We start from the raw sequence: 27,792 nt of genomic DNA, 5'->3' as shown, positions 1-27,792 counted from the left end.
CGAGGGAGGCTCGTCTACTCTATACCGTCGGGGTGTAGAATGGTCGTGACGCGCGCGCGTGCGTGCGTGCGCGCTCGCTGGCGAAATCACATGGCGGGCGCGCGCGTGCGTGGTGTTGGCTGGGAGGTTTGAGCAGTTGTTAAGCTGAGGTAAGAAGAGGGCGAAGGCTCTTCGGCGGTGAAGAGTTTCTGCGGTTGGGCCCAGGAGAGGGGAAAGCCAGGGGAGCTGGACGGAGCAGGGCGCGGTGAGTCCGGCACCTGCGTCGCCTGAGCGGCGGGTCCTCTTTTTTTTATTCATGGGCTTTCTGAGAAGGGCAAAGTAGGATCACGGACGGCTCCGGGGGCAACTCAGGGGGATGCTTTTGAGGCGCCCGAGAGAAACGAGCAGACGGTTCCACCACCCACCCACCCCCGTTGCTGTTGCTTTACGTTGAATCCGAGGAGTTGCTTCCTCAGGCTAGCTAGCCTAGCATCACGTCCTGAGGGATGCGGGTGATCTTTTCAGATCCGCCGAAGGATTCCTCTCGTTTCTTCCTTCTGAGGTGTTATCTTCCCCCTCGTAGACCTTTGATAAGCGACTGACTTGATGCTCGTTCTTCGATAGCTTGAGGTGGAAAGGAACCGGACAATTTTAGGATGCCAAGTCTAGTTGCGAACCGATTTCAGTGACTGGAATGATTTTATATTTATTTACCAGGCTGTAGCTGGGCTGGTCGTTGGTTGAACTCTTCAAATCAGGGTGCTGCTAACTTAACATCCAGCAGTCGCGGGTGTGTGTGTGTCTGTGTGTGTGTGTCTGTGTGTGTGTGAGCTGTTATTTTTAAGTATAAAAATAGATATAGGTTGTGACTGTTCTCCCGTGGGAGGTGAAAAAGAGCCATCTTCAATGAAATGGGTGGCTAGATAAATGTGTTTAATAAATAGTTGAGTTCCATCTCTCAGTAGATTAACCATCAGTTTGTATGATGGTTAACCTACGTATAACAATACTATTTTATTTTTATTTTTTATTTTTATTACATTTATATCCCGCCCTTCTCCGAAGACTCAGGGCGGCTTACAAGCTTAGCAGTAGCCTTCATTCTATGTATATGCCTGCTTATTAGGGCTTTCATACACCCCCCAAGCGGCATTATTACAAAGTCAGCTTAATTGCCCCCAACAATCTGGGTCCTCATTTTACCTATCTAGGAAGGATGGAAGGCTGAGTCAACCTTGAGCCTGGTGGGATGCGAACCTGCACTAATTGCAGGCAGCTGGTGTTACTTAAGGAGGCATTAGCCCTCTGCTCCACCAAGGCTCATACTAACAAACCTACACTTGGTATTGTATGAAAGAAGTAGCTTTTTAGAGTTTACATTTTTAGGAATCCTTTCTGCTCCATTTTTATTTTCATAAGCTTTGTGAACAAAAGGCAAAAAAACACCCCACCCTACACTAGAATTGCTGAGGTATGTGGAAGTTTCTTTTCACAATTTGATATATGAATACAGTCCCCTTGTATGATACAAAAATCGGATTGGGGAACTGCTTGACACTACAGGTTATACAAAGTTCCATCTCTGTTACCTTTGAAAATGAACTCTATACTGCAAGTCTCAGACACTGAGTACTTTTAGCAAGTCTGTAAACATAATGCAACCACAGTAGTAAATAATTGTACAGATATGAAGAATTGTTAGCATAGAGCAGACATGTCAAACTTGTGATGTCGTGTGACATATCAGAACTTTTTCCCCATTGCTGGCAATGGGGTGGGCACGGTTTCGTTGTGACGCATCGGGCCTGTGGGCCAGCAGTTTGACACCCCTGGTATAAAATAAAGACTTCCACAGTAATGATGAAAACATACAGCTGTTAAAAATTTTGGCTAGTTAAGCATTTTCTGGTAGTTACATAAATTTGACTGTAAACATCCAGATGCTCTCAGCCACCTCTTGAGTAGTCTTTTATCCTGTGGGTAACTGTCACGTCACCTACCACCAAGATTCGGGTGTTAGCTTTCCATTGCAGTTTGAAGTCTTGATTTGGCCTTCAGGCACTGGGCCAGTACGCTAGCTGAACCTGATATGTAAGGTTGGTTAATCCCCCAACCCAGGTTTATTTGGTGGCTTGGTCATAGTGTATTTTCTACATGTATGTTAATTTCAGGGTGTTTTTTTCCCCTTACAGCTATTTAAGTCATTGTTTTTACTTTTATGTTACAGGTAATCCTTGATTTTTGACTGGTCCTTGCATTTTCAACCATTATAGTGTCTGAGGTTGTGTGATTGCAAGTTGGGCACTTAGCAAAGCATGTATTTGTGATGGTTGCAGTGTCCTGGGATCACATTATCTCCATTTGCAACTTTCCCAGTTGGCTCCCAATATGCAAAGTCAATGGGGGAAGTTGCATTCACTTAACCACTATGTGGTTTCCTTAATGACTGTGACAAACGTTGTAAAAGAGGTGCTATCACATGGTGACTCACCTATCTCATTGCTTAGTGATAGATGTTCCGGTCCAATTGTAGTTGGGTGCTTACCACTCTCTGAGCTTGGTTGTTTTCTTGCAGATGTTTCATTACCCAAACTAGGTAACATCATCAGTGCTAGTCAATTGTAGTCATAAGTCAAGGATTACCTGTGTTTTGTTTTCATGCTTTTATCTATTGTTCACTTCCCAGAGTCACTTTGTTGTACAGCTTACAGAGGGCATTCATGTATATAACAGCCAAGGACCTCACACCCTTCAGGATTAGATTATGAGATTCATTTATACAGAATTCAGTACGTTCAAAAAAGATGCATTAATGTATCAAATAATTCAGTGTACTTGAATAATTCCATTAGACAAATATATAGAGAATTGTAGTTGTCATATTATGACATGTGCTTTTTGTCATATTTTTGTTAGTGCATTTTTTCTTTTTGACTATATCACTATCATTTTTATGTCTTGCTTTTTTTGTTATTAAACACCAAAAAATAAAGCCCTAAGGATTAGGTTTTCAAAAGACATGATTTTGAAAGTAACAAGTCCATTTTTGAAGAGAAATCAGATTGTTGAAGGGAGATTTGGATCTGAACATTTTTTACAACTGAATTTTTAAAATGAATAAAATAATGTGTAAAATTATTTAATGACTCACAATTGCTGTTTGTCTCACTGCTAAATGCCATTACATGTGACTAACAATACAGTTTTGTAAATTTTATAAATCTATTTTTGCTATTCTAGGTTAAAAAAAAAGATTATTTTCAGCATAATGAATTAAGTTCTGTAATATATTTTATCCTTTTAGAATGTGAATTAAAATGAGCAAACGGAAGTTGAAAGAAGATAGCTTTACAAATGGAGAATGCATTTCAAAGGTTAGTAATATTCTTACTAACAATTGTAACATTCTTACAATTTCATTTTTAAATACAAGGGAAAATATAGTTCAGTGACTTGTCCTAATAGACATGTAACTATGTGTAAATGGGATTTTCCTAGCAAAGGGGACATTTTGCACAAGGGTTTTTGTTAGGAATATGAAGCTGGGTACAATGGAGGTCGTCTTCCCATGCCTGGATGTTAGATTTGAACTCAAGAAAACATTCAGAAATTAAACTCAAATAAGGTGGAGTTAGTTAGTTCCAGTGGTGTATCTCGAAGTAGACCATGATTGCTGGGGGGTGGGTCTTTTGTGATTCATGACTACTACTGGAAAGTAAAGAGGCAGTGATAATCAGAGTCTTGTGCCCAGCTCTGGTTGATATGCCATTTGCAACCCTACCTGCTGGAGTGATTTGTGCCCTCTTGGCTATTGTGAGGGATATTGCTATATGATGGGTTTGCTTTGAAGATCACTTGGAAATTGCACTTAATCCAGAATGGGGCAGCCTACATGTTAGACACACAATACTCTGACCAAATTACATTAATTCTCTGTGGTTTACACTGTCTGCCAATAATTTTTCAGATACAATTGAAAGATTTTGTCCTGCTATGCCTTTTTGTTGCAAAACAACCTTCTTCAATTGTTTTGACATATCAAAAACTTCATTGGATCCAGCAATCCATATGAGGGGGGCTTGAGGCATGGAGATGCTTGTCATGACTGCATTCACTTAATTAAGGTTTATAATCCTTTGGCTCCTCCTTTTGGAACACCCCTGCCCCCCCCAAGATAGCCCTTTTGTCCAAGTCTTAACAATTTATAGTTAAGAAAGTGTCTTTGAAGTCAGGAAAAAATAGATTGGATGCCTTCTAAAGTCATCTCTGTAGCAGCTGAGCCCTTGCCCTATGGAATATTTTGGCTCTGGGTTTATGAATTCTTTAATGTTTAATGTCCATTTACTGTTTGGAGCTTCATAGGATATGGAGTGATTTGTGGTTTAGATTTTGTGTTAGTTTCTTCCATAAATACAGTCAATTAATTATATAATTAAAAGATGTCATTTTTACAAATAATTCACATCACCTAAATCTCAGGTCATATTCTTCTAATTCTAAGAGTCTCCTATTTCTGAGGAGACCCACTCTTATCATTTAAACCAAACAGCAAGCTACAAAATAAAACCTCAAATTGGGTAGATATAATTCTCCTCTTTCCTTTGCATCTTGTAACTGCTTCATTTAACTTGTTTTTTTTTCTCCTGCCACACAAATTTAGATATATCCTGTTTAAATGGTCCGTCAGTTGTCATCAAAACAAGTATTTTCTCTAAAAAAAACATTCATTCATCTTAATCACAGACTTTTCTTCCCAGCAATGACAATTGTAGTTTCTCACATTTTAGCATGTCTTTTTAAACTTCATTCCATGTATTAACATAATTATTTTGAAATAACATATAATTCATATTTGCCAGAGTAACAATATTTTTCTTCTCAATTTTAAAACCCATTTTATTCATCAGTTCTGTTTGATCTTCTCTTTTCATGTTTTTGTTAACATTTTTGTCTTCTGTTTGTTGATGTTGAAAACCTACTAATACACTAAATTATTTTAGTATTCACATTAATCTTCCAATTCACTTTAAAAGATCTTCCAAAACCAACACCAAACAATCTACAAAGGCCTTAATTTAGAAGTCTTTTTCTTAATCTTTACTCCACAATCCTCTCATCTTGTCTTATATCTTTATTCAGTATTTCAAGAATCCTAGTAAGAGAGGAGATGGTGAGCATCTCTGTCTTGTTCCTTTTTGTATCTTACAAAGCTTTGTTAAATCTCCATTAATAATTATTTGAGCTTTTGTGAAATGTAAAATCAATGTTACCCATTTTATAAAATTCTGTTTAAAGTTCTTATCTTCAAAAACATTAAACAAGAAAGCCCCTTACCCTCTAAGAATGCATCTAAGAAAATCAATGTGGCTTGTTTTTTATTATGTAGCACATAATAAAACACATTTCTAAGATTATCCTTTAATTCTCTTTAGGTAAAAACCTACATTAATCCTCATGAATATTTTTTTGCAAAATTTAGCTTTTTAATGCACTATGAAGCTTTAGAAAATAATGGCAAGGCCAATTATATTTCAACTCTTTTCAAATTGCCTAATACTCAGAAAGATCAGTACTCTTTTATCTTATATAGACCTGGAGAGGTATAAATTTCTTTCTTTACAAATATTACTTTATAGGTATTAATAAATTATATTATTTTCTGAACATGCTTTTTAATAATGTCTGAACATCTTTGCAAGCCTCATAAGGTAAGGAGAAAATTGTCTACTGGTTTTGTATGTTTTTAATAATATGTCTAAATATTTATAGGTACAAAAAATATTACGTGAAAGATTCTGTCACCTGAATCCAAATGGAAAGTTATTTGGGCTTGAGCATCAATATAAGTAAGCAAAAAGATCTTTTTCTTTGTTTTTGAGAGTTTCATAATGAATCTCCTGGGATTTGAACCTCATAGCCTTTAGAGGTCTGACCTTCTCAAAAGTAGGTTGAATTTAGTGCTGCAAATGTACTGCTGTGTAGAGAAGAGGGATGTGATTTGCCTGTTTTCTCTCTTCCTGTAACTATGACTGTTTACAATGGAGGATATGCTGCTGGGGGTGAAGGAGAATAAAATAAGCAAAAATGCTCTTCTGCTCACTAAAATATCAGTTACTAGAATGGAAGGACTCTTGTAGATTTAACTGATTTTTGCAACCAGAAATATCCCCCCATTTCTGATAAGGTGCTCTGAATCCAATTATATTGCCTTGTTCATTCTCATAGACTTATTTAAAAGATAAAACATAAAAATGTGGTGGCACTTAGTCAAGACATCAGATGAAAATGTTGCTTTTCTTGAATTGCCTGGTTGTAATAGAGCACTTGTTAGAATGGAAAGGAACACATTCCTGGAGGTTCAGGATTTAAATCTGAACCATCAATCAAACTAAATCTATGAATCTAGGTAAGAGATGGTCAGAATCTGGGAAAAATCAAACATTCAGCAACCAGTGAGGAGCAAGAAGATTTTTCTCCCAGGTGGAATTTTTATAAGAGGTGAGGGCCAGCTCTATTTTCTTTTACCTTCTTGGATTTGGTGGTGTTGATTGGTGCAGTATGGTTGTAGTGGAGTGTTGGAAGACTCGTATACGGAAAAGAGAGATCCCACTTTAGTACATCCCATTCCAAGTGCCCTGATTATACCTTATAAATTAATACCCAGTTTGTCTGATTAGTATTTAGCCTTTCTGTTAGAGAGGTATTTAAGAAGCTTAGTTTGCTGGCTTAAATATTAGGAGTAATAAGATGAAATGACATCAAGGAGTCTCTAAAGTTGAGTTCTCAAAATGATTTGATGCTCCTGATGTAGAAGATCAGTAAGTCCCTTGGCCTCGGGTCTCCCAATCACCCACTGATTCCTAAAAAACCTAGTGGCAGTGCTAGGTCATTAACAGACCTGGTGAAGGCCAGCATTTTCAGGACCAACCTCAACCTACTTACTGTCAGCACAGTTGTAGCTGGAAATGTTGCCATATATGGACATCTGTTGCTCAATACCTGGAACCTAGTTGCTACATTCAAATAATTTTGCTGTCAGCCAAGTGGTTGTCCCGTCTTGGAGGACAGCTCCTTGGCGGTTTTTTCTCTGAATGCTGCACTGAGTGACACACGCCCAATAGCAACACAATCCTTAGTCTTTTAAGTGCTGCTAGCTTGGTTATTTATTTTGTTACATTTATATAACAAAATAAATAAATAAAGGACTCAGGGCGGTTTACAGGGTAATTAAAAACCAAGATACAAAAGTTAAAAACAAATTTTAAAAAATTATATTTGTCCCTGTATAAATAAAACCCCAATTAAAATAAGATTAATCCTCAGCCTGGTTATAGATGAAGCTTTCTTTAGCAGACCTGGAACAAGTATTCCATTATTTATAAGCTTACTCGGTGAATAGCTACCACTTTGTTATTAACTCTTGTCAGATGCAGCTAAGGATATAGTCTATCTACAATCCGGAAGAAAAAGCTCCATTTTCTACTCTGGATAAAGGGTGTATAGACATTTTCCTTCCCATTAAAGATGAGGTTTTTTTTTCCATTCTTTTCAGTTACTCATACTGTATCAAATCATAGAGTGAATATGAGTTATTATCTTTTCATATGATTGGAAGACATGTTGATGATTTAGTAGTTTTATTGGGAATTTTTAGGAATTTCTTTGCTGAAATTTGGTACTTTGGGTATTTGAATATTTTAAAATGGTTGAACGATAATTAATTTTTCCTTCAGACGAAATTGGTATCTGAAAAGTTCCCTAGGCCTTGTCTGAAACTGAAATGTGTATCTTTTCCCATAGACAGTTACTTGAGCTGATAAAACATACTGCCATTAATGGTGAAAGCAATTCTGTACTTATTATTGGACCACGAGGATCTGGAAAGACTCTGGTAATACTTTTTAAATGTGCTTATATTTTGTATAATAGATAATTGTCATGTTGTTATTTAGAGCATTTATACCTGTTAAGACTTAACTTTCCCCTTTTAATTATATACTTAGTGAGGTAATTACTGATGGAATACAGTTATCCTTAACGTATGACCACAGTTGAGCCCAGAATTTCTGTTGCTAAGCGAAACAGTTGTTAAGTGAGTTTTGCCCATTTTATGATCTTTCTTACCACAGCAGTTAAGTGATTCACTTGTTAAGTTAGTTACACGGTTATGAAGGGAATCTGACTTCCCCATTGATTTTGCTTGTCAGAAGGTTGCAAAAGGCAATCACATGATCCTGGGACACTGCAACCATCACAAATACATGCCAATTGTCAAGTGTCTGAATTTTGATCATGTGATTAGGTGGATGCTGCAACAGTCATGTAAAAAATAGTCAAAAGTCACTGTTCAGTGTCGTAAAATCGAACAGCCACTAAATAAAGGTTGTAAATCAAGGAATATCTGCAGTGTTCATTTGCAGAATGGAGTCTTTCTTTAGATTTTACCTCCCCCATTCGTCCCAAGACTCCTCCAAATTTGCTACAGTGACTCTCAGAGATTTGTGAAACATATGGGGTGAAGATCTCAGCAGAAGGCAGTTTGTGAAATATTTGATAAAATATGTTTTAGTTTATTGTTACATGTTCATATTTCACTTTTAAGTTTATATGCAATTTCATGCAAGATCTTTACCAAACTTTTAGTGTAGGATAATAACAGATATGACCAAAGCTGTTTTTTTCCTCATGGAGCAAATGAGTGGTGGTGAAAGAACCCTGTAGTGTAACCTATAAGGCAACTAGAGTTTCTGACTCCTGTAATAGATAGATAAATTAAACAAATAGCACACAAAACAGTGTGTTGTGTCATGACTTTTCAAACAGATAGTTTTTCTTTCACTGTCACAAAATGGCTCTCAAACTCTCATCAGTGTACATAAATAGCATTGATATGAGTATGACATCCTCTCTTCCAGTGGGTATTACTATAACAAGGATTGTGATTTCCTCTGATTTCTTCATGTGTCTGTTTTTTGTTGAACAATATTTCAGGAGTATATAGTAGATATACTTTTAGAATATACTTTTATACTTTTAGAATATACTTTTATTCAGAACCCGGAGTATGTTTCACTGTCTATACAGGTGAAACTCGAAAAATTAGATTATCATGCAAAAGTTCATTTATTTCACTAATGCAACTTAAAAGGGGAAACTAATATATGAGATAGACTCATTACATGCAAAGCAAGATAGTTCAAGCCCTGATTTGTCATTGTGATGATTATGGCGTACAGCTCATGAAAACTCCAAATCCACAATCTCAGAAAATTAGAATATTACATGCAATCAATAAAACAAGGAATGTACATAGAACAATATCGGACCTCTGAAAAGTATAAGCATGCATATGTACTCAGTACTTGGTTTGGGCCCCTTTTGCAGCAATTACTGCCTCAATGCAGCGTGGCATGGAAGCTATCAGCCTGTGGCACTGCTGAGATGTTATGGAAGACCAGGATGCTTCAATAGCGGCCTTCAGCTCTTCTGCATTGTTCGGTCTCATGTCTCTCATCTTTCTCTTGGTAATGCCCCATAGATTCTCTATGGGGTTCAGGTCAGGCGAGTTTGCTGGCCAATCAAGCACAGTAATCCCACGGTCATTGAACCAGGTTTTGGTGCTTTTGGCAGTGTGGGCAGGTGCCAGGTCCTGCTAGAAAATGAAGTCAGCATCCCCGTAAAGCTCGTCTGCGGAAGGAAGCATGAAGTGCTCCAAAATCTCCTGGTAGACGGCTGTGTTGACCCTGGACTTAATGAAGCACAGTGGACCAACACCAGCAGATGACATGGCTCCCCAAATCAACACAGACTGTGGAAACTTCACACTGGACTTCAAGCATCTTGCAGTGTGTGCCTCTCCATTCTTCCTCCAGACTCTGGGTCCTTGGTTTCCAAATGAGATGCAAAAGTTGCTCTCATCAGAAAAGAGGACTTTGGATCACTGAGCAACAGACCAGGTCTGTTTTTCTTTAGCCCAGGTGAGACACTTCTGACGTTTGTTGTTCAGGAGCGGCTTGACAAGAGGAATACAACATTTGAAGCCCATGTCCAGGATCCGTCTGTGTGTGGTGGCTCTTGATGCACTGACTCTAGCCTCAGTCCACTCCTTGTGAAAGTCCCCAACACTTTTGAATGGCCTTTTCCTGACAATCCTCTCCAGGCTGCGGTCATCCCTGCTGCTTCTGCACCTTTTTCTTCCACACTTTTCCCTTCCACATAACTTTCTATTAATGTGCTTTGATACAGCACTTTGGGAACATCCAACTTCTTTTGCAATTACCGTTTGAGGCTTCCCTCCTTATGGAGGGTGTCAATGATGGTTTTCTGCACAACTGTCAGGTTAGCAGTCTTCCCCATGATTGTGATTCCTACTGAACCAGACTGAGAGACCATTTAAAGGCTCAGGAACCCTTTGCAGGTGCTATAGCTTAATTAGCTGATTAGAGTGGACACTTTGAGCCTAGAATATTGCACCTTTTCACAATATTCTAATATTCTGAGATTGTGGATTTGGGGTTTTCATGAGCTGTAAGCCATAATCATCACAATTATGACAAATCAGGGCTTGAACTATCTTGCTTTGCATGTAATGAGTCTATCTCATATATTAGTTTCCCCTTTTAAGTTGCATTACTGAAATAAATGAACTTTTGCACGATATTCTAATTTTTCGAGTTTCACCTGTATATAGAGGTATCAAGAAGGTATTTGGATTCCATGCAATTTTCTTCAAAGGGAAGGAAAGAGGATATTTTTCCAGATTCCCCTACATATCTCTATCCAGCTTTCTAATTCTGTTTTTCAACCACCTGAAGCAGAGTTCAAGTTGCAGAGGTTCACTGGGAAGGGAATAAAAGAAAATATCCAATTTACAGCCCCCAAATTTCTGTTCTCCAGAGCAATGTGTGTAATGATTGTGTTCCTTTTTCTTGCTATAGGCACCTATGATGAATTTCAGACTTTTGTAAAACTAAAGGAGCCTCCTGTTTGTAAAAGAATCAAGAATCCAACCAAAGAGCAATAATAATAATAATAATTTATATTACTAAATAGTGCCAAAAAGCTTAATTATTTCTGAATATTGACAAGAGTATAATGTATAAATATCTATATACAGTTCCCTTTTACCATAAATGATTATTTAATCTTTTTTTCTAGTTAGTTTGTCATGTCTTAAAAAAACTTTTGGATATAAAGGAGGTAAAAGAGAATGTCTTGCAGGTACATTTAAATGGTAAGTAATATTTTTGATTATCAAATTTAGTTTTCTTGAAGATCTAATTGTGTCTAAATTTAGACTGTATTAAGTAATAGGAAATAAAAACTGTTCCTGCCATTTATGGTAGGGATAGAATAATACATAGCGCTTTCTAACTGCCATTTCAGTGTAGGATAGCTTTATGAAAATTATGGTTAGTTCACTGAACAATGATTTAGAGGCAACAATGTCTAAATCAAGACTTAGTAGCTTTCTAAATATATAATTTAGAAATATAATTCCCAATAGCTCTAACTAATAGGGTCAATAATGAGGGTTGTTAGAATGGATATTAGGGAATTGCTTTATCCTCAAGTGGAATTATTTTGTGTGGTTTCTTTTAAACTGGATCTAAAAACATCAAAGAAATACACAAACCCAATTTATGTCAGTGCAATTCTGAACTTTATTTCGCTGTTGCTTATGTCTTGTTTTTTTCTCTGAAGATAAAGTGTATCAGCTGATAAGTGAAATCAAGAGAAAATAATATATTTCTTTTTAACTTGTAGGATTATTACAGACCAATGGTAGAATTGCTTTGAAGGAGATTACAAGACAACTAAATTTGGAGAACGTGGTTGGAGATAAAGTTTTTGTAAGAAAAATAAGTTACATTTAGAATTGCATAGTAGCCTTATATGGCATACTAGAATATGTACTAGGGTTAGTATTAAAATAATTACCATTTTGAGATTGCTCGTGTAATATGTTAGCTATTGGTTCTCCTTCTGGGTAAGGGGAGAAAATAAATAGAAATAAGAGTCTTTTTTACTTGAAATTACTTGGAATTAAATAATGACTATTGAGGTAAAAAAACATTAAGCAATACTTGTAGGATAGGAAGGACAGATTTTCTAGTTGTTCTAAATAAGTTTATATCTATCTTCTAAAAAATCTAACATTTAATATAATTTGTTCAAAGTTTTACAGTTGCAAGAAAAAATATGTGAACCCTTTGGGATTACGTGGAGTTTTGCATGAATTGGCCATAAAATGCACTCTAAACGTCATGTAAGTCACAACAATAGAAAAACGCAGTCTGCTTAAAATAATACTATACAAACATTAGCTGTTGTCATGTTTTAATTGAACATAAGATGGAAACATTCACAGTGCAGGGTGGAAAAAGTATGTGAACCCCTAGCCTAATGACTTCTCCAAGAGCTAATTGGAGCCAGGAGTGAGCCAACCTTGACTCCAGCCAGTGTGATGATATTGGATGTGTTGCTGACAGCTGTCCTGCCCTTTAAAAACACACACCTGTTTTGGGTTTACTGGTCTCAAGAAGCACTGTCTGATGTGAACCATGCCTCGCAGAAAAGAGCTCTCAGAAGACCTACGATGAAGAATTGTTGACTTGCATGAAGCTGGAAAGGGTTACAAAAGTATCTCCAAAAGCCTTGATGTTCATGTGTCCACGGTAAGACAGACTCTACAAATGGAGAAAGTTTAGCACTGTTGCTACTCTCCCTAGGCGTGGTCGTCTGTAAAAATGACTGCAAGAGCACAGCGCATAATGCTTAATGAGGTAAAGAAGAATCCTAGAGTGTCAGCTAAAGACCTACAGAAATCTCTGGCACATGCTAACATTTTTGTTGACACATCTACAATAAGGAAAACATTAAACAAGAATGGAGGACACCACGGAGGAAGCCATTGCTGTCCCAAAAAAATATTGCAGCACGTTTGAAGTTTGCAAAAGAGCACCTGGATGTTCCACAACACTACTGGCAAAATATACTGTGGACAGATGAAACCAAAATTGAGTTGTTTGGGAAAAACACACAACACTATGTGTGGAGAAAAAAAGGCACAGCACACCAACATCAAAACCTCATCCCCACTGTAAAACATGGCGGAGGGAGCATCATGGTTTTGGGCTGCTTTGCTGCCTCAGGGCCTGGACGGATTGTTGTCATTGATGGGAAAATGAATTCCAGAGTTTATCAGGACATTTTGCAGGAAAACGTACGACCATCTGTCCGCCAACTGAAGCTCCGCAGAGGATGGGAGATGCAACAGGACAATGATCCAAAGCATACAAGTAACTCAACAAAACAATGGCTTCAACAGAACAGAATACGCCTTCTGGAGTGGCCTAGTCAGAGTCCTGACCTCAACCCGATTGAAATGCTGTGGCATGACCTTAAGAGAGCGATTCACACCAGACATCCCAAGAATATTGCTACACTGAAACAGTTTTGTGCAGAGGAGTGGTCCAAAATTACTCCAGATCATTGTGCAGGTCTGATCTGCAACTACAGGAAACGTTTGGTTGAGGTTATTGCTGCCAAAGGAGGGTCAACGAGTTTTTAAGTCCAAAGGTTCACATACTTTTTCCACCCTGCACTGTGAATGTTTCCATCTTATGTTCAATTAAAACATGACAACAGCTAATGTTTGTGTAGTATTATTTTAAGCAGACTGTGTTTTTCTATTGTTGTGACTTACATGACGTTTAGGGCGCATTTTATGGCCAATTCATGCAAAACTCCACGTAATCCCAAAGGGTTCACGTACTTTTTCTTGCAACTGTAAGTGAAACATTTCTACATAGCAGTACAATATTGCAATTTTCCATATTTCAGATTTTAATATAAAAATTAATCATATCTTTTAGGGTAGTTTTGCAGAAAATCTTGCATTTCTTCTGGAAGCATTAAAGAAAGGTAAGCTTATTCCTTAGACAGTTAATAGCACAGAATGTATGGTATACTTTGTCACTGAAAGAGAATTTACAGAGGTGAGCAGAAATTAGATTGCACCTGAATTAAAAACTGGAAAACTACATAAATGTTTAACATTTTCTGTGGGCTAGAAACTGAAGACCTGGGTCCTCAAATAAGTAAAATATACATTTCAAAAATATAAATATGCTTTTTGGGGTATAGTTTTGTGCAACATTTTTCCGAGATTCATGAAAGACTTGGCTTTTTACGTGGTGACCAGGTTTACATCTTGTCATATGGTCTGGGATTCCTAGCTTGTAGACTTCAATAAAATGGTTAGAGTGCTTGGTAGTATGTCTTCTGCCACTTACGGGCTGCATCTGTGTCCCTCTGTTCTCCTAAGAATTGCTGGGAGTGTGTGATCAGCTAGACTTGGGAGGTAATCAGTGCTCCTTTATGGACGGGGTGTTTCCTGCTGCTTTGAATAAGGAAACATGTAGTCCTTGTTTAGTGATCCTACCGTGTTTTCCCAAAAATAAGACCTACCCCGAAAGTAAGCCCTAGCTTGATTTTGGGGGGAGGATCATCAGCCAGATAAGGGGCATGGCCAGCTGATGTCACTCGCATCGGGAGCACCTATGGGGAAAGGAAGATTTCTTCACTGCCCCTCACCTTCTCAAGCCTTCGCCAAGCCTCAGTCTCCACCCACTCTGCCTACTGGCCCTGCTGTTGCTGGGACATTTCTCGGCCGTGTTGGGTGCTGTATGGCCGAGTGGCTGCCCATGCTGCTTCTTTGCCCTCCTTGGCATGCTGTTCTGGGCTGCCCTGCTGGGCAGTTCCTCCCTGCCGTGGGGCAAGTCAGCTCACATCTCCTGTTCAACCTCTCGAGTGCCCCCCCTGCTGCCGGCCTGCCAGGGCCCCTTCGCCAGTGGCCAGCGATGGAACCGCACCGCACGCATCTCTGGATTGCTGATCACTAGCCTGCACGCCTACTCGTCCCAGCTATGCGAGGCAGACATGGGGTGGCCCCTGGCCGCGTTTGGCCTCTACCTCACCTGTGGCTGCTCTGTTGCCAGCTGCTGTGGCCAGCTTACCTTCCGCCTGGCCCAGCCTGTCCGGCTGGTGCTGCCGCCATGAGGTGAGGCAGGGGGTGGAGGTGGAGCTGCTTCCCTCCACCTGCTAGACACCTGCTGAAGCTGCACAAGGACCAGTAGGCACGGCTGGCAGAGACTGGGGTTTACTGAGGGTTTGGTTCATTGTGGCCACAGGCAAGCGGATGGTGGGATGGAGAGGACAGGGCTGGCGGTAGCGGCGCTTCTACTCCCATAGGCTCCCACGCTCTCCACCTCCTGTACGGGAAATAATAAGCACTACCACGAAAATAAGCCCTAGTGCCTTTTTGGGAGGCCAAAAAAATATAAGACCGGCTCTTATTTTCAGGGAAACATGGTAGTTGGGACCAGCAACCCAGTCATTATACAGTTATCACTAAGTTGAACTGTGACTTTGTTTGTGATTCTAGCTTTCTCTTGCTTCATAGAGCTACAAAAATCATAAATGCGAGGATTGGTTGTAAAATTACTTTTTCATCACCAGTGCAATTGTGAATGGTCACTAAATTAGGCAGTCATTAAAGAAGGACTATCTGTAGTGTGTTCCTTCCCTGGATCCTATACCAGAAAATATTGTTCTATCTTTAACATAGCATTCCTATAGGTTGTTTGGACCTTTTTTACTCAGAATTTAGACCAGGTTAGGCAGTGATAAGTTGGAACTTGATAGGAGGAATATGCCCCTTCTGGTCCTATTAGTTCTCTCATTAGTCTTTAAGACCAATGACCATGTTTTTCTTCCGGACCGCTTTCTGGGATAGGGTGCTTCAGTTTAGTTTCTTTCTCTGTGGTGCTTCTAGTTACTTCCAATCAGCAGTAACGGTGATTAGTTACTTAGAGGAGGAGAGGTCAGTCTAGTGGGGAAAATAGGAGAGGGGAAGAGTATTAGGTGTGTTAACTATCTTGAGTTATTTATAAAAATAATAAAGACAAGATAAAAATGTAATAAATGTGCTTTGGTTTGAAAACAATTTTGAATAATACCTATTATATTTATTGTCATTATGTTGATGTAGGATGATTATTTTTTCTTGTAAGAGCTCAGAAGTCCATGATTAAAGTTGTCTGAAAGTCCAGTAAAACAGAAAATAAATAAATACGTACTTATGAAGCCTTGGTGGAGCAGTGGGCTAATGCCTCCTTAAGTAACACCAGCTGCCTACAATTAGTGCAGGTTCGCATCCCACCAGGCTCAAGGTTGACTCAGCCTTCCATCCTTCCGAGGTAGGTAAAATGAGGACCCAGATTGTTGGGGGCAATAAGCTGACTTTGTAATAATGCCGCTTGGGGGGTGTATGAAAGCCCTAATAAGCAGACATATACATAGAACGAAGGCTATTGCTAAGCACATTTGATTTGTGCTTAGATTGTAAGCCGCCCTGAGTCTTCGAAGAAGGGCGGGATATAAATGGGATTAAAATTAAAAAAAAATATTCACCACCTTTTAAATAGAAACAAAAGCAGTACAATCTGTCCTATTGGGTATACAGTAAAATTGAACTTTACACTTGGCTCAGCAATATTTCATGTATTTTATAATTTTAGATTAGTGATGAATTTATGAAACCTATTGTTCACTCTTAATTTTTTGCCAAAACTACTTAGAAAAAAATAAATAATGGCGAAATACAATAGTGGTCATTATGCTGAAAAGTGTGGAGAATATTTGACTGATTAGTTGAGTTCAGACCTATCTACCCTTTGAATTATGTGAGCAAACTTTATTAGTTTTTTTTTCCTTAGTGCTTGTTCTGCCTGGTTGCAAAATGCCTTGTTTTTGCATTGCACTTGCCTCATTCTTACAGTGGAGTTATCAGTGCATGATGCCACAAAAGGTTTTGTTTTATCAACTGGCTTGTCACAGAACCCAGTGCTTTATTCAACAATAAAGGGGAAAAATGTTGATTAATTATATAGAGTGTACAAGTACTACTTAAAGTTATTTATATAGTAAATAATCAACATCTCAGTCATTTATACAGAGGTTTCCTTAACATCCAGATTCTAGAGTAAGCTAAAATGCAGATGAATGTAATAACGTTAAGGATGTTTCCTGAAAGTTTTAATACATACTAATTTGATTTTATGTTTTAGGAGATCGTGACCACAGTTGCCCTATTTTGTTCATTCTAGATGAGTTTGATTTGTTTGTCCATCATAAGAATCAAACGTTACTCTATAACCTTTTGGATATATCACAATCTGCCCAGACACCTATAGCTGTTATTGGTCTGACTTGTAGGCTGGTAAGACGATACAGTATTTTTCCCTGTAAGTTGTTGGGAGTCTGCAAGTTCAAATACTAACTACCAAAACGATTTCTGGTTTTGATTACAGGTAGTCTTTCACTTACAACGGGTCCCTTAGCAACTGTTCAAAGTGATGGTGGATTCCCCCCCCCCCCAAAAAACCCCCAAAACTTAATTTTGAGTTATGTGACTGTATTTTGAGTGCTCAGTGCTGGCCGCATTTATGGCTTTTTACAGGACCCTGGTGGTCACATGGCTGCAGACAACAGATTTGCTTAATGACTGCCGCAAAAAAGGTCATAAAATTGAGTTGGCATATGATGTCCTGCTTTATGACTAACACGAATTACAATGGTATTAGCCAGGATCAATTACGGTTGTAAGTCAAGGACTACTTGTAAATGCAAGTAAAGATGCTTTCAGGAGTTGTGAATTGGTTTCAGTTATTAAGTGTAGGAAACTGTTTCACCCATAACAGTGGATGAATATAATAGCCAAAAATACTTGACTTGCTACTGGCTTAAGATTTCTTCCTGATGAATTTTGAAAACTGTCTACAAAAGAAAGTTCACACAGGTAGTTCTTACGTTGTTTTATTTGCTACACCATGGAGCCTTTGGTGCTCTCTGAGCCTGGTGGTTTTCTTGCAGCTATTTCGTTGCCCAAGTAGGTAACATCTTCAGTGATAGAAGGGAATGGGGTTTCTACTACTTACGATGTTACCTAGTTGTGTAATGAAACATCTGCAAGAAAAGAACCAAGCTCAGAGAACACCAAGGATTCCACAATTCAACCTTGAGCTACAAATCTTATCTTCTGTTGATACTTGCTAACCCACTCAGTGGCTTGGAAAAGTAACACATAAAGTGAAACCAATTACCAAAAGCGAAATCGTTCAAACAATACGAATTGAAAAACCCCGTATTATTCTGAGCATGGGACTACATCCCTTCTGTCCTTGTTCGTGAGCTGTTTCAAAACATCTGTTTATCATCTCTGGGGCATGGAATGTTAGGCTAGATGGGCAATGGTGGCTTGATTTAAATAGTTATTCTAGTTTACAGCATATGAGTGTTCGATTTATTTTAAACTTGAGCATTTAAAACTTGTTGCAAACTCTTAATATTTTATGGTATCTCTAGCTGAATTTATAGATGAACTAGAAGTTTGATTTGTAAACATATTGAGTTTTATTCAGAGCTATTTTTGAAATTTATGAGCTCTGCAGAATAATAGCATTAGATCTTTATCATTAAATATCCGATATAGGTGGACTAAATGCTAATCGAAAACTGTATTTGTAATTTTTTATTAGGATATTCTAGAACTCATGGAGAAAAGAGTGAAGTCAAGATTTTCCCACCGGCAAATATACTTAATGAATTCCTTTGATTTTAAAACATATTTAAATATTTGTAAAGAACAATTGTCCCTTCCTCCAGAATTTCCAGAAAAGTCCTTTATCCAGAAGTGGAATAGACACATACAGGTAATTTAAATAAAGGTGTAACAAGGAGTTGAACTGCCTCCTGAAGGTTCCCCAGATAAACCTGGGACAGAAATAACATTGACAAGTTTACATTCTTGTTTCCAAGAATTATGTTTTTTTGTTTGTGTGATTTAATGAGTACATTGCTTTTATATATGATTGGAGAATTGGCACAGCCAACCTGGATCCAAGAACAGTTCCCTTGGGAGGTATTTGTGCCATTTTGTCCATATTTTTTTTTTGGAATTCTATAGTTTTCTGAGGACCAAAAGAAGCAGCAAAGAAGGAGGATGGATTTGCCCAAAGTGGCAAACGTGCATAATATTCCCTCCTCATTCTCTTTTTCCCACAGCAGCAACCCTGTGAGGTGGTTGAGAGGCACTGACTAGGCCAGGGGTAGGCAACCTTGGCTCTTTTATGACTCATGGACTTCAACTCCCAGAATTCCTCAGGAATTCTGGGAGTTGAAGTCCATGAGTCATAAAAGAGCCAAGGTTGCCTACCCCTGGACTAGGCCAAAGTCATCCAGAGGGCTTTCATGCCTAACCAGACTATACAGAGATGCTTTGCACTTCATTGTTTTGTGAAGCAGCTGTGCAGCCACATATAATGTGTCAGTGGTATAAAGTATAAAGCAGCCCCCTGAGCCCTGGAAAAGATATGGCTGCTTTATTAATTTGATGGGAGATGTTTGTTCCTGCCAGTTTAAAATTATCTCTTTCAAAAGATGCGCATAGTCCTATAAGTTTAACTATAGCCACCATGAACACGTTAATCATGAATGTTTCACTTCTGTCTGCCTCTTCAGCTAAACTTCTCAGAGCTTCTGCGCTATGTGGAGTTGAAGCAATAGAATGAGTCATTCAGGCAATGAGTCATTATAAGCTTATTCAGCTCCCTTTCAATCTGGTTCATAACATTCCCTAAGCAAGATACATTTTAAGTGAGATGTTTATCTACAGACCCAGTTACTGGTTAAAAGTTTTGAGTTTTGAAATTGGACACCAAATGCCAAGTCTCAGAATAGTTAGTATATACCCCGAGAGGCCACTTTTAAAACACAGCTAACAGGATGGATTACATTCTAAGTAATTTATTTAGCAATTGTTAAATGGTTAAACAATTGCCTTAAAATTTAATTTTTCGCTAGTAACTCCCTCATGTATTCCTGAAACTATTAAAACATAATTTATATGATTTCATTCTTACACGCCTTAGTTACACAATGAAATTGCAGTTTTGCAGACATTAATACAACAGACTCAGCATGTCGGGAAAGATATCTTTGTTTTAAATTATATATATATATATATTGGGGCAATCCCATATCTTCATATTGTTCATGAGTTTCACTTTTTTATATTCAAGTGTGCCTTTTTTCCAATTTAGAATAGAACCTATTATGTGCCTAATGGCCATTCTACTTTGGTTAAATAAGTATGGATTTATAGGAGAATTGAGCAGCGTTGATATCTTTTCTCCTTTGATTCAGCCACACCTTTTCCCAAACACACCAATATATTTTATAAGTGAAAATAAGGAGTAATAATGATAACTCTATTTGGAGAAGCCTGTCGTCAAAATTGCTTCTTACTACTTATGAGATAAACGTTCATAATTGAGCCTTTAATTCAAGTTTTTTTTGACTGAAATAATTACAACAGAGAAGGCTACAACTTTACCGTATATATTTTTGAGGAATATTCCAGGGGCCATAGGAGTTTTCAAAAGAAGGAACCATCTTGTAAGCATCATTGGTGAATTTTCAGAAGGAGCTATTGCAAAGCAGAATACCCAAAGCAGGCATGCTGAAAGATGCTATGGATTCACAACCTTGCTCTGTTCCTGGAACATCAGTTTATTTTGTGAAGTTTATGGAACGTGGCCCAAGCAATGGGACTGACTTAGTGGAGGAGGGTGTTGGTTTCCCCCCGCCCAATTTTGGATTACCCTATTCGAGAGGTGGCAGATGGCTCCAACCTTGCCATCAAGCACCGTAGAGCAAGGTAGTGTCCAGCAAGTCAGTTTCATAACCAATTTCATTCAGGAGTTTTGATGCAAGAATTAGGAACACTGTTCAGAATCTTGGAAACTGGTCCTGGACATTTTAGCTTTTTGTTAGTCATTAAGGCAGTATCATTGAAAGTTTTTACATCTTTCTACCTGGGCTTTCTGCATATGCCTAAGCCGTCATAAACCACTGTTTGTTCCTTGTTTATGTCTGGAATGTATCCTGTTTTTTTCTTGGCCTCACAGTGCCCTTAAAAATCAAACCATTGTATTTAAATGTGCATTTGGCCCTGGGTCATTCTCAGAGCCTGTCAGGATTGCTGAGTGAATAAATATGGGAAATAAATGAACAATGTTCCATTCTCATGGTGATCATTAAGACATTTGTAAAACAAACAAACCCCTTTACAGCTAAATAAAAAGTAAAGCAGCGCTATTGTTATAGAGCAGGATATTATAAAAAGTGGTTCCACCTAAATTTCTCCCTTTCTATCCTCTCTGTGGAAAATAACTTGCTCATTCAGTTGCCTTAATCCGAAATGCAACTGCATTTTAATAATTTATAACTGATAAGAGTTAAAAAGGGTTATGAAATTGGTTTAGATTTTCTAAAACTGATTACAGAAAGTCCTCACTTAACAATGGTAACTGAGACCAGAATTTTTGTTGCTAAGTGATACTGTTGTCAATCATGTACACATGTGACTGCCACTTCTGCAGAAATTCTGCTACTTCTGGTTGCTGCTGTTAAGTAAATCACTACAGGATGTTAAGTCAGGACACCGCATGGTTGCCATTTGCAATCTTCTGATAGCTTCCCCATTGATTTTGTAGGAAGCCAACAAAGGTCACAAATGTAATCATGTGACCTTGGGGATATTGTAGTGGATGTAAATACAAGAACCAGTTGTAACTATCTCTCATTCAGCACCATTGCAAATTCAAATGGATGCAGAATGAGTGATTATTTATTTATTTATTTATTTATTTAATTAAATTTTTATACCGCCCTTCTCCCAAGGGACTCAGGGCAAGGACTACTGTATACCATTCTCTTTAGTAATGCATATCTGTGTTACTGATACATATGTATTCTTAGATTTTTTGATACATAATCTTATATGTTTTGATGTAAATTAAACAACTCTTAATCTTTACTCTTTGTATAAAGGTATAGTAGAGTGTAATTTGAACAATTATTTTAAAATTAATTTTAGTCTCTTCTAGAAGACGTAAAAGTTCAAGATATTCTACAAAATCAATTTTATTATAGTAAAGACCTACGGTGTCTGTTCATGTTGCTGGTAAGCTATTAGTATTTTAATTTCTTATTTCTAATCAAGAAATAAACTAGCAATTCTGATAATGGAAAAAGTATTATTGCTGAAAACAATCTGATTTTTATGCTAAAGTTTACAACCAATACATGTTAAATAAGGATGAAGGTTCATTCCAAATGTTTCGTTACCAGGCTTTTGTTGTTGTTAGTTACAAAGTTGTGTCCGACCCCTGGCGACCCCATGGACAAGGTTCCTCCAGGCCTTCCTGTCCTCTACCTTCTTCTGGAGTCCATTTAGGCTCACGTCTACTGCTTCAGTGACTCCATCCAGCCACCTCATTCTCTGTCGTCCCCTTCTTCTCTTGCCCTCAATCTTTCCCTGCATTAGGCTCTTCTCCAGTGAGTTCTTCCTTCTCATTAGGTGGCCAAAGATTTGAGTTTCAACTTCAGGATCTGGCCTTCTAAAGAGCAGTCAGGGTTGATCTCCTCTAGGACTGACCATTTTGAATGCCTTGCAGTCCAAGGGATCCGCAGGAGTCTTCTCCAGCACCATAGTTCAAAGGCCTCAATTCCTTGGCGCTCAGCCTTTCTTATGGTCCAACTTTCACAGCCATACATTGCAACTGGGAAGACCATAGCCTTGATTATATGCACTTTTGTTGGCAGGGTGATATCTCTACTTTTTAGTATGCTGTCTAGATTTACCATAACTTTCCTCCTTCCGCTTTGGGCCAGTCGCTTCACTCTTTCTGGCGCTACTAGTATTAGCCCTCTGCTCTTCCATAGTAGCATATTGGACGCTTTCCGACCTGAAGGGCTCAGCTTCCAGCGTCCTATCGTTTTGCCTTTTGGTACTGTCCATAGGGTTTTCATGGCAAAGATACTGAAGTGGGTTGCCATTTCCTTCTCCAGTGGATCACATTTTGTCAGAACTCTGCTATGACCTGTCTGTCTTGGGTGGCCCTGCACGGTGTAGCTCATAGCTTCATTGAGTTACGCAAGCCCCTTCGCCACGACAAGGCAGTAATCCATGAAGGGGTTAGCAGGCTAGGTAACATCTTCAGCAGAGTTTAGGTGATGCCAGTGTTCTTCTGTTTATAAGGGCTTCAGTTGTGGGTGTGTCAAGTGAGGGTCTTGTGATGGGTCAGGTGTGAGTCATCGGTGAGAGGCCGATGATGGGTCTTGTGATGGGGAGGTTACATCAGGTCAGGGTCATTGGGAGGTGAACTGCTGGTGGGGAGGGGCTTGCGGGGGTTGGTTGAGGGTTGGTGCTCTCTGGTTGGCTGTATGGTCGCCACTATTGCAAACATGATATATATTTTTCTTTAAAATTCTCATAATCTTTACAGCAGAAACCCAGAAGTAATTTTCAGGGAAGAAAAAATAATTTAAATTAATGCAATGGAAAGTTAAGAACAATGGAATGTATTCCAATTAAGCCCCTGTGTGAGTCTGAGCATAAGGTTTTTGTGATGAATCTATTGCAAGCATAAAATTGTGGATTTTTTTAAAAAAATGTCATTATTCCTGTATTCAGTTAGGACTTGCAATTTGGCTGCAGAATTGAAAAAACTGGTTGAATGTGCTCTGAACAAAGAGACACCGCTCAGAAGATTTTATTGGAAATAAGTTTTATTTTACTGGTGGTTTTATTAGGTTTTATTGCTCATTTATAATACGATATGGTAGTCCATGTTGAGTGCTATTTACCACCCAACCTCAATAAAGTGATGGTGTGATGGGACCAGGCTGCCATCCTCAATTCCACTCAAAAACGACAAGTCCTAATAAGCCTGAGCAAAACATCTAAATCTGCAACACAAGATTTTTACATGACATGACTCAGTTTTATGCCAAGCAGATACTTACTGTTGATCCCTGATCAGGTCATCTTAGCTAGGAAGCTTGAATTTTCCTTCTTGGAGAGTACTCCCACCTCCTGATTTCTCCTATTTCGGGCAAGTCCAAAATACAGTATTTATTCCAAGCAACAAAGAATTAGTGCACCTCTTTCCTGCAGTAATATTCTGATTATTATTACATTTTGTGAGAAATTATGGATTTTTATTTTGGAATGAAAAATATTTTCTATTTGCAGATGCTTGCTTCAAATAATATAACGGCCTCCCACCCTTACATTCGTGTCTCTAACTTCCTGGAAGTCAGTAAACTCTGCAGGATGGACACAAAAGCAAATATTGTGCATGGTAAGATAATATTTGGAAAAATAAATAAATGTATAAATGTTCAGTACAGGTAGTCCTCGACTTACAACAGTTCGTTTAGTGACCGTTCAGAGGTACAAATGTGACTTACGATTGTTTTTCACAGTTATGTCCTCTGCAGCATCCCCAAGATCATGTGATCAAAATTCAGATGCTTGGCAACTGGTTCATATGTATGACCGTTGCCTGGTATCTGTGTCCCAGGGCCACGTGATCCCCTTTTGCGACCTTAACAACTCAGTTGCTAACTTATCAACTGCAGTGATTTACTTACCGGTAAGTGTTTGCAAAAAAGGTCATAAAATAGAGCAAAACTCACTTAACAAATATCTCATTTAACAACAGAAATTTTAAGCTCAGTTGTGATTGTAAGTCAAAGGAATTCTTGTAAAACATTAAAGGAGGAAGTGATTATTACATAATTTATATGCAAGCATAAAATTATGTGGGTAGAAACATCCACCACAGAGCATGTTTTCTCCATTGTTTTGAAGCTTGATTAGTAGGCTTACTAAAGCAGGGTTTTTCTCCAACTCTTAAGATAACTCTCTCTCCCACCTCATACACACAGGCATAGATAGCTATGTTAAGAGAATACAAGCAATGCAAAAGTTGAAAGTGAAAAAGAAAAGTAACAAAGAAAAAAATAGAGAAGGGTGAAAAAGGAAACATAAAGGTTATTATCTTTTCTACAATCAGACAAGTCAATTTTACCATCTGTGCTAACTAATTCTGTCATCTTCACTAGACATTCTCCGTTGTGGATATTTCAGAGTCTCCATTTTTGAGCATATAATAATTTCGTAGCAGTTACCATATATAAAAATAATATTCCATTTTCTAATTGTGTATCCATTATTTCAAGCAAGAAAATTTCTGGTTTCAACTGAATATTAATCTTTAAAAATCTTTCTATTGCTGTATTTGAATTCAGATAAGCCTTCACATTTACTACATTTCCAACATAGATTTGATATACCTTTATAAATTCTAGATAATTTTTCTGCAGTCATGTATTTCAGGTTATAATATCGATTTCAGCCCGTTTAGCCATGTATTTTCCATTATTCCATCAATAGATTATGTCCAAAGTTTTTAGCCCTTTTTATTATATGCTTTCACTTGTTATTCTTCCATTTCAAATTTTGACAAAAGTTTATACAGTTTGGCAATTATGTGATCATCATTTGTACATAATTCAGATTGTTTTGTGCTGTTCAGTTCAAATGTCCTGTTATCTACCTTAAATCTTTCTCTTAACTATACATATATATCCCTCTGTACTCAGTCTTGATTTTTATCTTCTACCATAACAGCACTCTCTGTATTAACCATCTCCCTTTGCCTGCTGTTTCTTTTCTATAATATGATTCTTGTGCATTTTGGGCACAATCTTGAGTTTATATCCATATTTTATATTATCTATTGTCTTTTGAGTAAAAACCACATTGATCTTCATCAATAAAGACAATTTTCATCTTCTTAGTAAAATGATTCTCGAATCACTAAAAACTGTTAGGATAACCTTGAAGGTCCAAATGCTTATGACAAATGACATGTATAAAATAATGATTGTAAGTCCAAAGTCTGCATATTCTATTTGAACACCAAAATTATACTTTAGATACTTTAAAACAGAAGGTGCTAATTTTTACCATCTTTCTCTTCTAGGTCTGTCTGTGCTGGAATTGTGCCTCATAATTGCTATGAAACATTTAAATGATACTTATGAAGGAGAACCGTTCAATTTTCAGATAGTTTATCATGGTGAGGTGATAGTAGGTGTTATTTTTAAAAGACACATTGTTCCCTTAAAATTGTAACGTAATACATGTTTATTAATGCAGAGTATCAGAAGTTTGTTCAGAGGAAAGCGCATACTGTGTACAATTTTGAGAAGCCTGTTGTCATGAAGGTATGTATATTTTCTCTTCTAGAAAAAGCTGGTTTCTACTCTATTATCACAGAACATTACATTACTGTTCCAGATTCTTGAACATTTAAACATGATTTTTCTAAAGCTTTGGTGCTGAAACACTGCTTATTTGAATATATGTATTTGACCATTATGTTTGGTATTGTACTGCCCTCTGGTGCCCAGTTAATACATTTGTGTAGCTTCCCACTTTAAACTTAATTTAGGGCTGACTTTGACACCAAATAAGGGCTTAGATGGATTGTGATTCTAATTTTCCTTGTACTTTTCTAGTGAATTATCTCTTAAACTACAAAATATAGTTTAGACTGAATCTACATATGATTTGCTTGTGTTACTTCATTTTTAGGCCTTTGAACACTTGCAGCATCTTGAATTGATAAAACCCGTAGAAGGCCCATCTAATTCTGTACAAAAAGAATATTTGCTAATGAAACTGCTCCTGGACAACAGCCAAATTATGGAAGCTTTGCAGTTGTATCCAAACTGTCCAACGGATGTCAAACAATGGGCTACAGCTTCAGTCCATTGATTATATATTTCATAAGTTTCAAAACCAGCGTCACCATTTGAAAAACACATCTTGAAATTAGAGACATTTGTCTTCAGCTATTATGGGACTTGCTTAAATGATCGGGGTGAGGGGTGGGGTACTCTTCATTTTAAATAAAGCAAAATTTTCCAAGAAGTATATTATTTGGACCTAGATTAGAAATTACCGTATTAAAATGATCTCAAATATTAATTAAAATAATCTTCATTTTAGTTTTTTTTCCTGGACACTAGTATCTATTGCCCAAAATGTTTAAAAAGATACTTCTTAGCCAAGTAGGATTGCCACTAAAGTATATGAAAACTTGTGTGTACTGTTAGAGTTGAGTAGGACAATAAGCATTTTTTTCAGAGAGTTGAACAGACTCAACATCATTTTGTAAACATATCGGTAGTTATTCAAGACACAGGAGTTACTTTCTTAGTCTTAAAATATAATTCCAATAAAAATTCTGATTTTGGTATATTACACCTATTTGAATATTGTAGTAACAACTTAATTTTCCCTGACCGTGGCATTGTAAGCAGGAGCAATGTTTACATTTCTGTTTCCTATAAAGTGTGATATAGGACCATAAAAAGAAATCTTTTACTAATACAGACATATTCCTACTGTACTACCTACTGTAATGTAACACTGCAATGTAAAGTTGGATATTAAAGGCAACCTGTTTGTAAATTACCAGATTAAATGGTTATCTACCTAACAGAAGTCTGAAAAGTATAATTTGGTTTTATAGATTATTCATATTAAAAGAGACATTCTGTTTTCAGATTTAAAAAGGCTGCTGGTGTGAAATGTTTGTAGGATGGGCAATTACCGTATTTTTCAGACCATAAGACGCACCCAGTTTTTAGAGCAGGAAAACAAGAAAAAAAATTCTTTCTCCTTCTCTCTCTCTCCCTCTCTCTCTCTTTCTCTCCCTCCCTCTCCCATTGTCCCTTCCTTCCTTCCTTCCCTCCCTCTTTGTCCTTCCCTCTCTGCATTAGAGCAGTACCCGCGGAGGCGACCCTGCAGCCCGGCTTTCTCTTGCA

At 37.7% G+C, this 27,792-nt stretch overlaps 1 protein-coding gene across 1 annotated transcript; it reads left to right on the top strand.

The window, feature by feature from the left end:
• The first annotated feature begins 121 nt into the window (after positions 1-121).
• Positions 122-27,540, top strand: ORC4 (origin recognition complex subunit 4). The gene is made up of 14 exons (XM_083350478.1): positions 122-244; positions 3,284-3,353; positions 5,749-5,825; positions 7,780-7,870; positions 11,137-11,212; positions 11,746-11,831; positions 13,857-13,905; positions 17,112-17,263; positions 18,582-18,755; positions 21,983-22,069; positions 24,143-24,251; positions 25,941-26,036; positions 26,117-26,184; positions 26,555-27,540. Exons 2-14 carry the CDS (start codon positions 3,297-3,299, stop codon positions 26,735-26,737), a joined length of 1,305 nt encoding a protein of 434 aa, XP_083206604.1. The 5' UTR covers positions 122-244; positions 3,284-3,296; the 3' UTR covers positions 26,738-27,540.
• Positions 27,541-27,792: the final 252 nt, after the last annotated feature.

This window comes from Vipera ursinii, assembly GCF_947247035.1.
Source record: "Vipera ursinii genome assembly, chromosome: 1".
In the NCBI taxonomy this organism is placed as follows: domain Eukaryota; kingdom Metazoa; phylum Chordata; class Lepidosauria; order Squamata; family Viperidae; genus Vipera; species Vipera ursinii.
The sequence above is the reverse complement of the archived record's forward strand: the minus strand, read 5'-3'. Positions and strand labels throughout refer to the sequence as shown.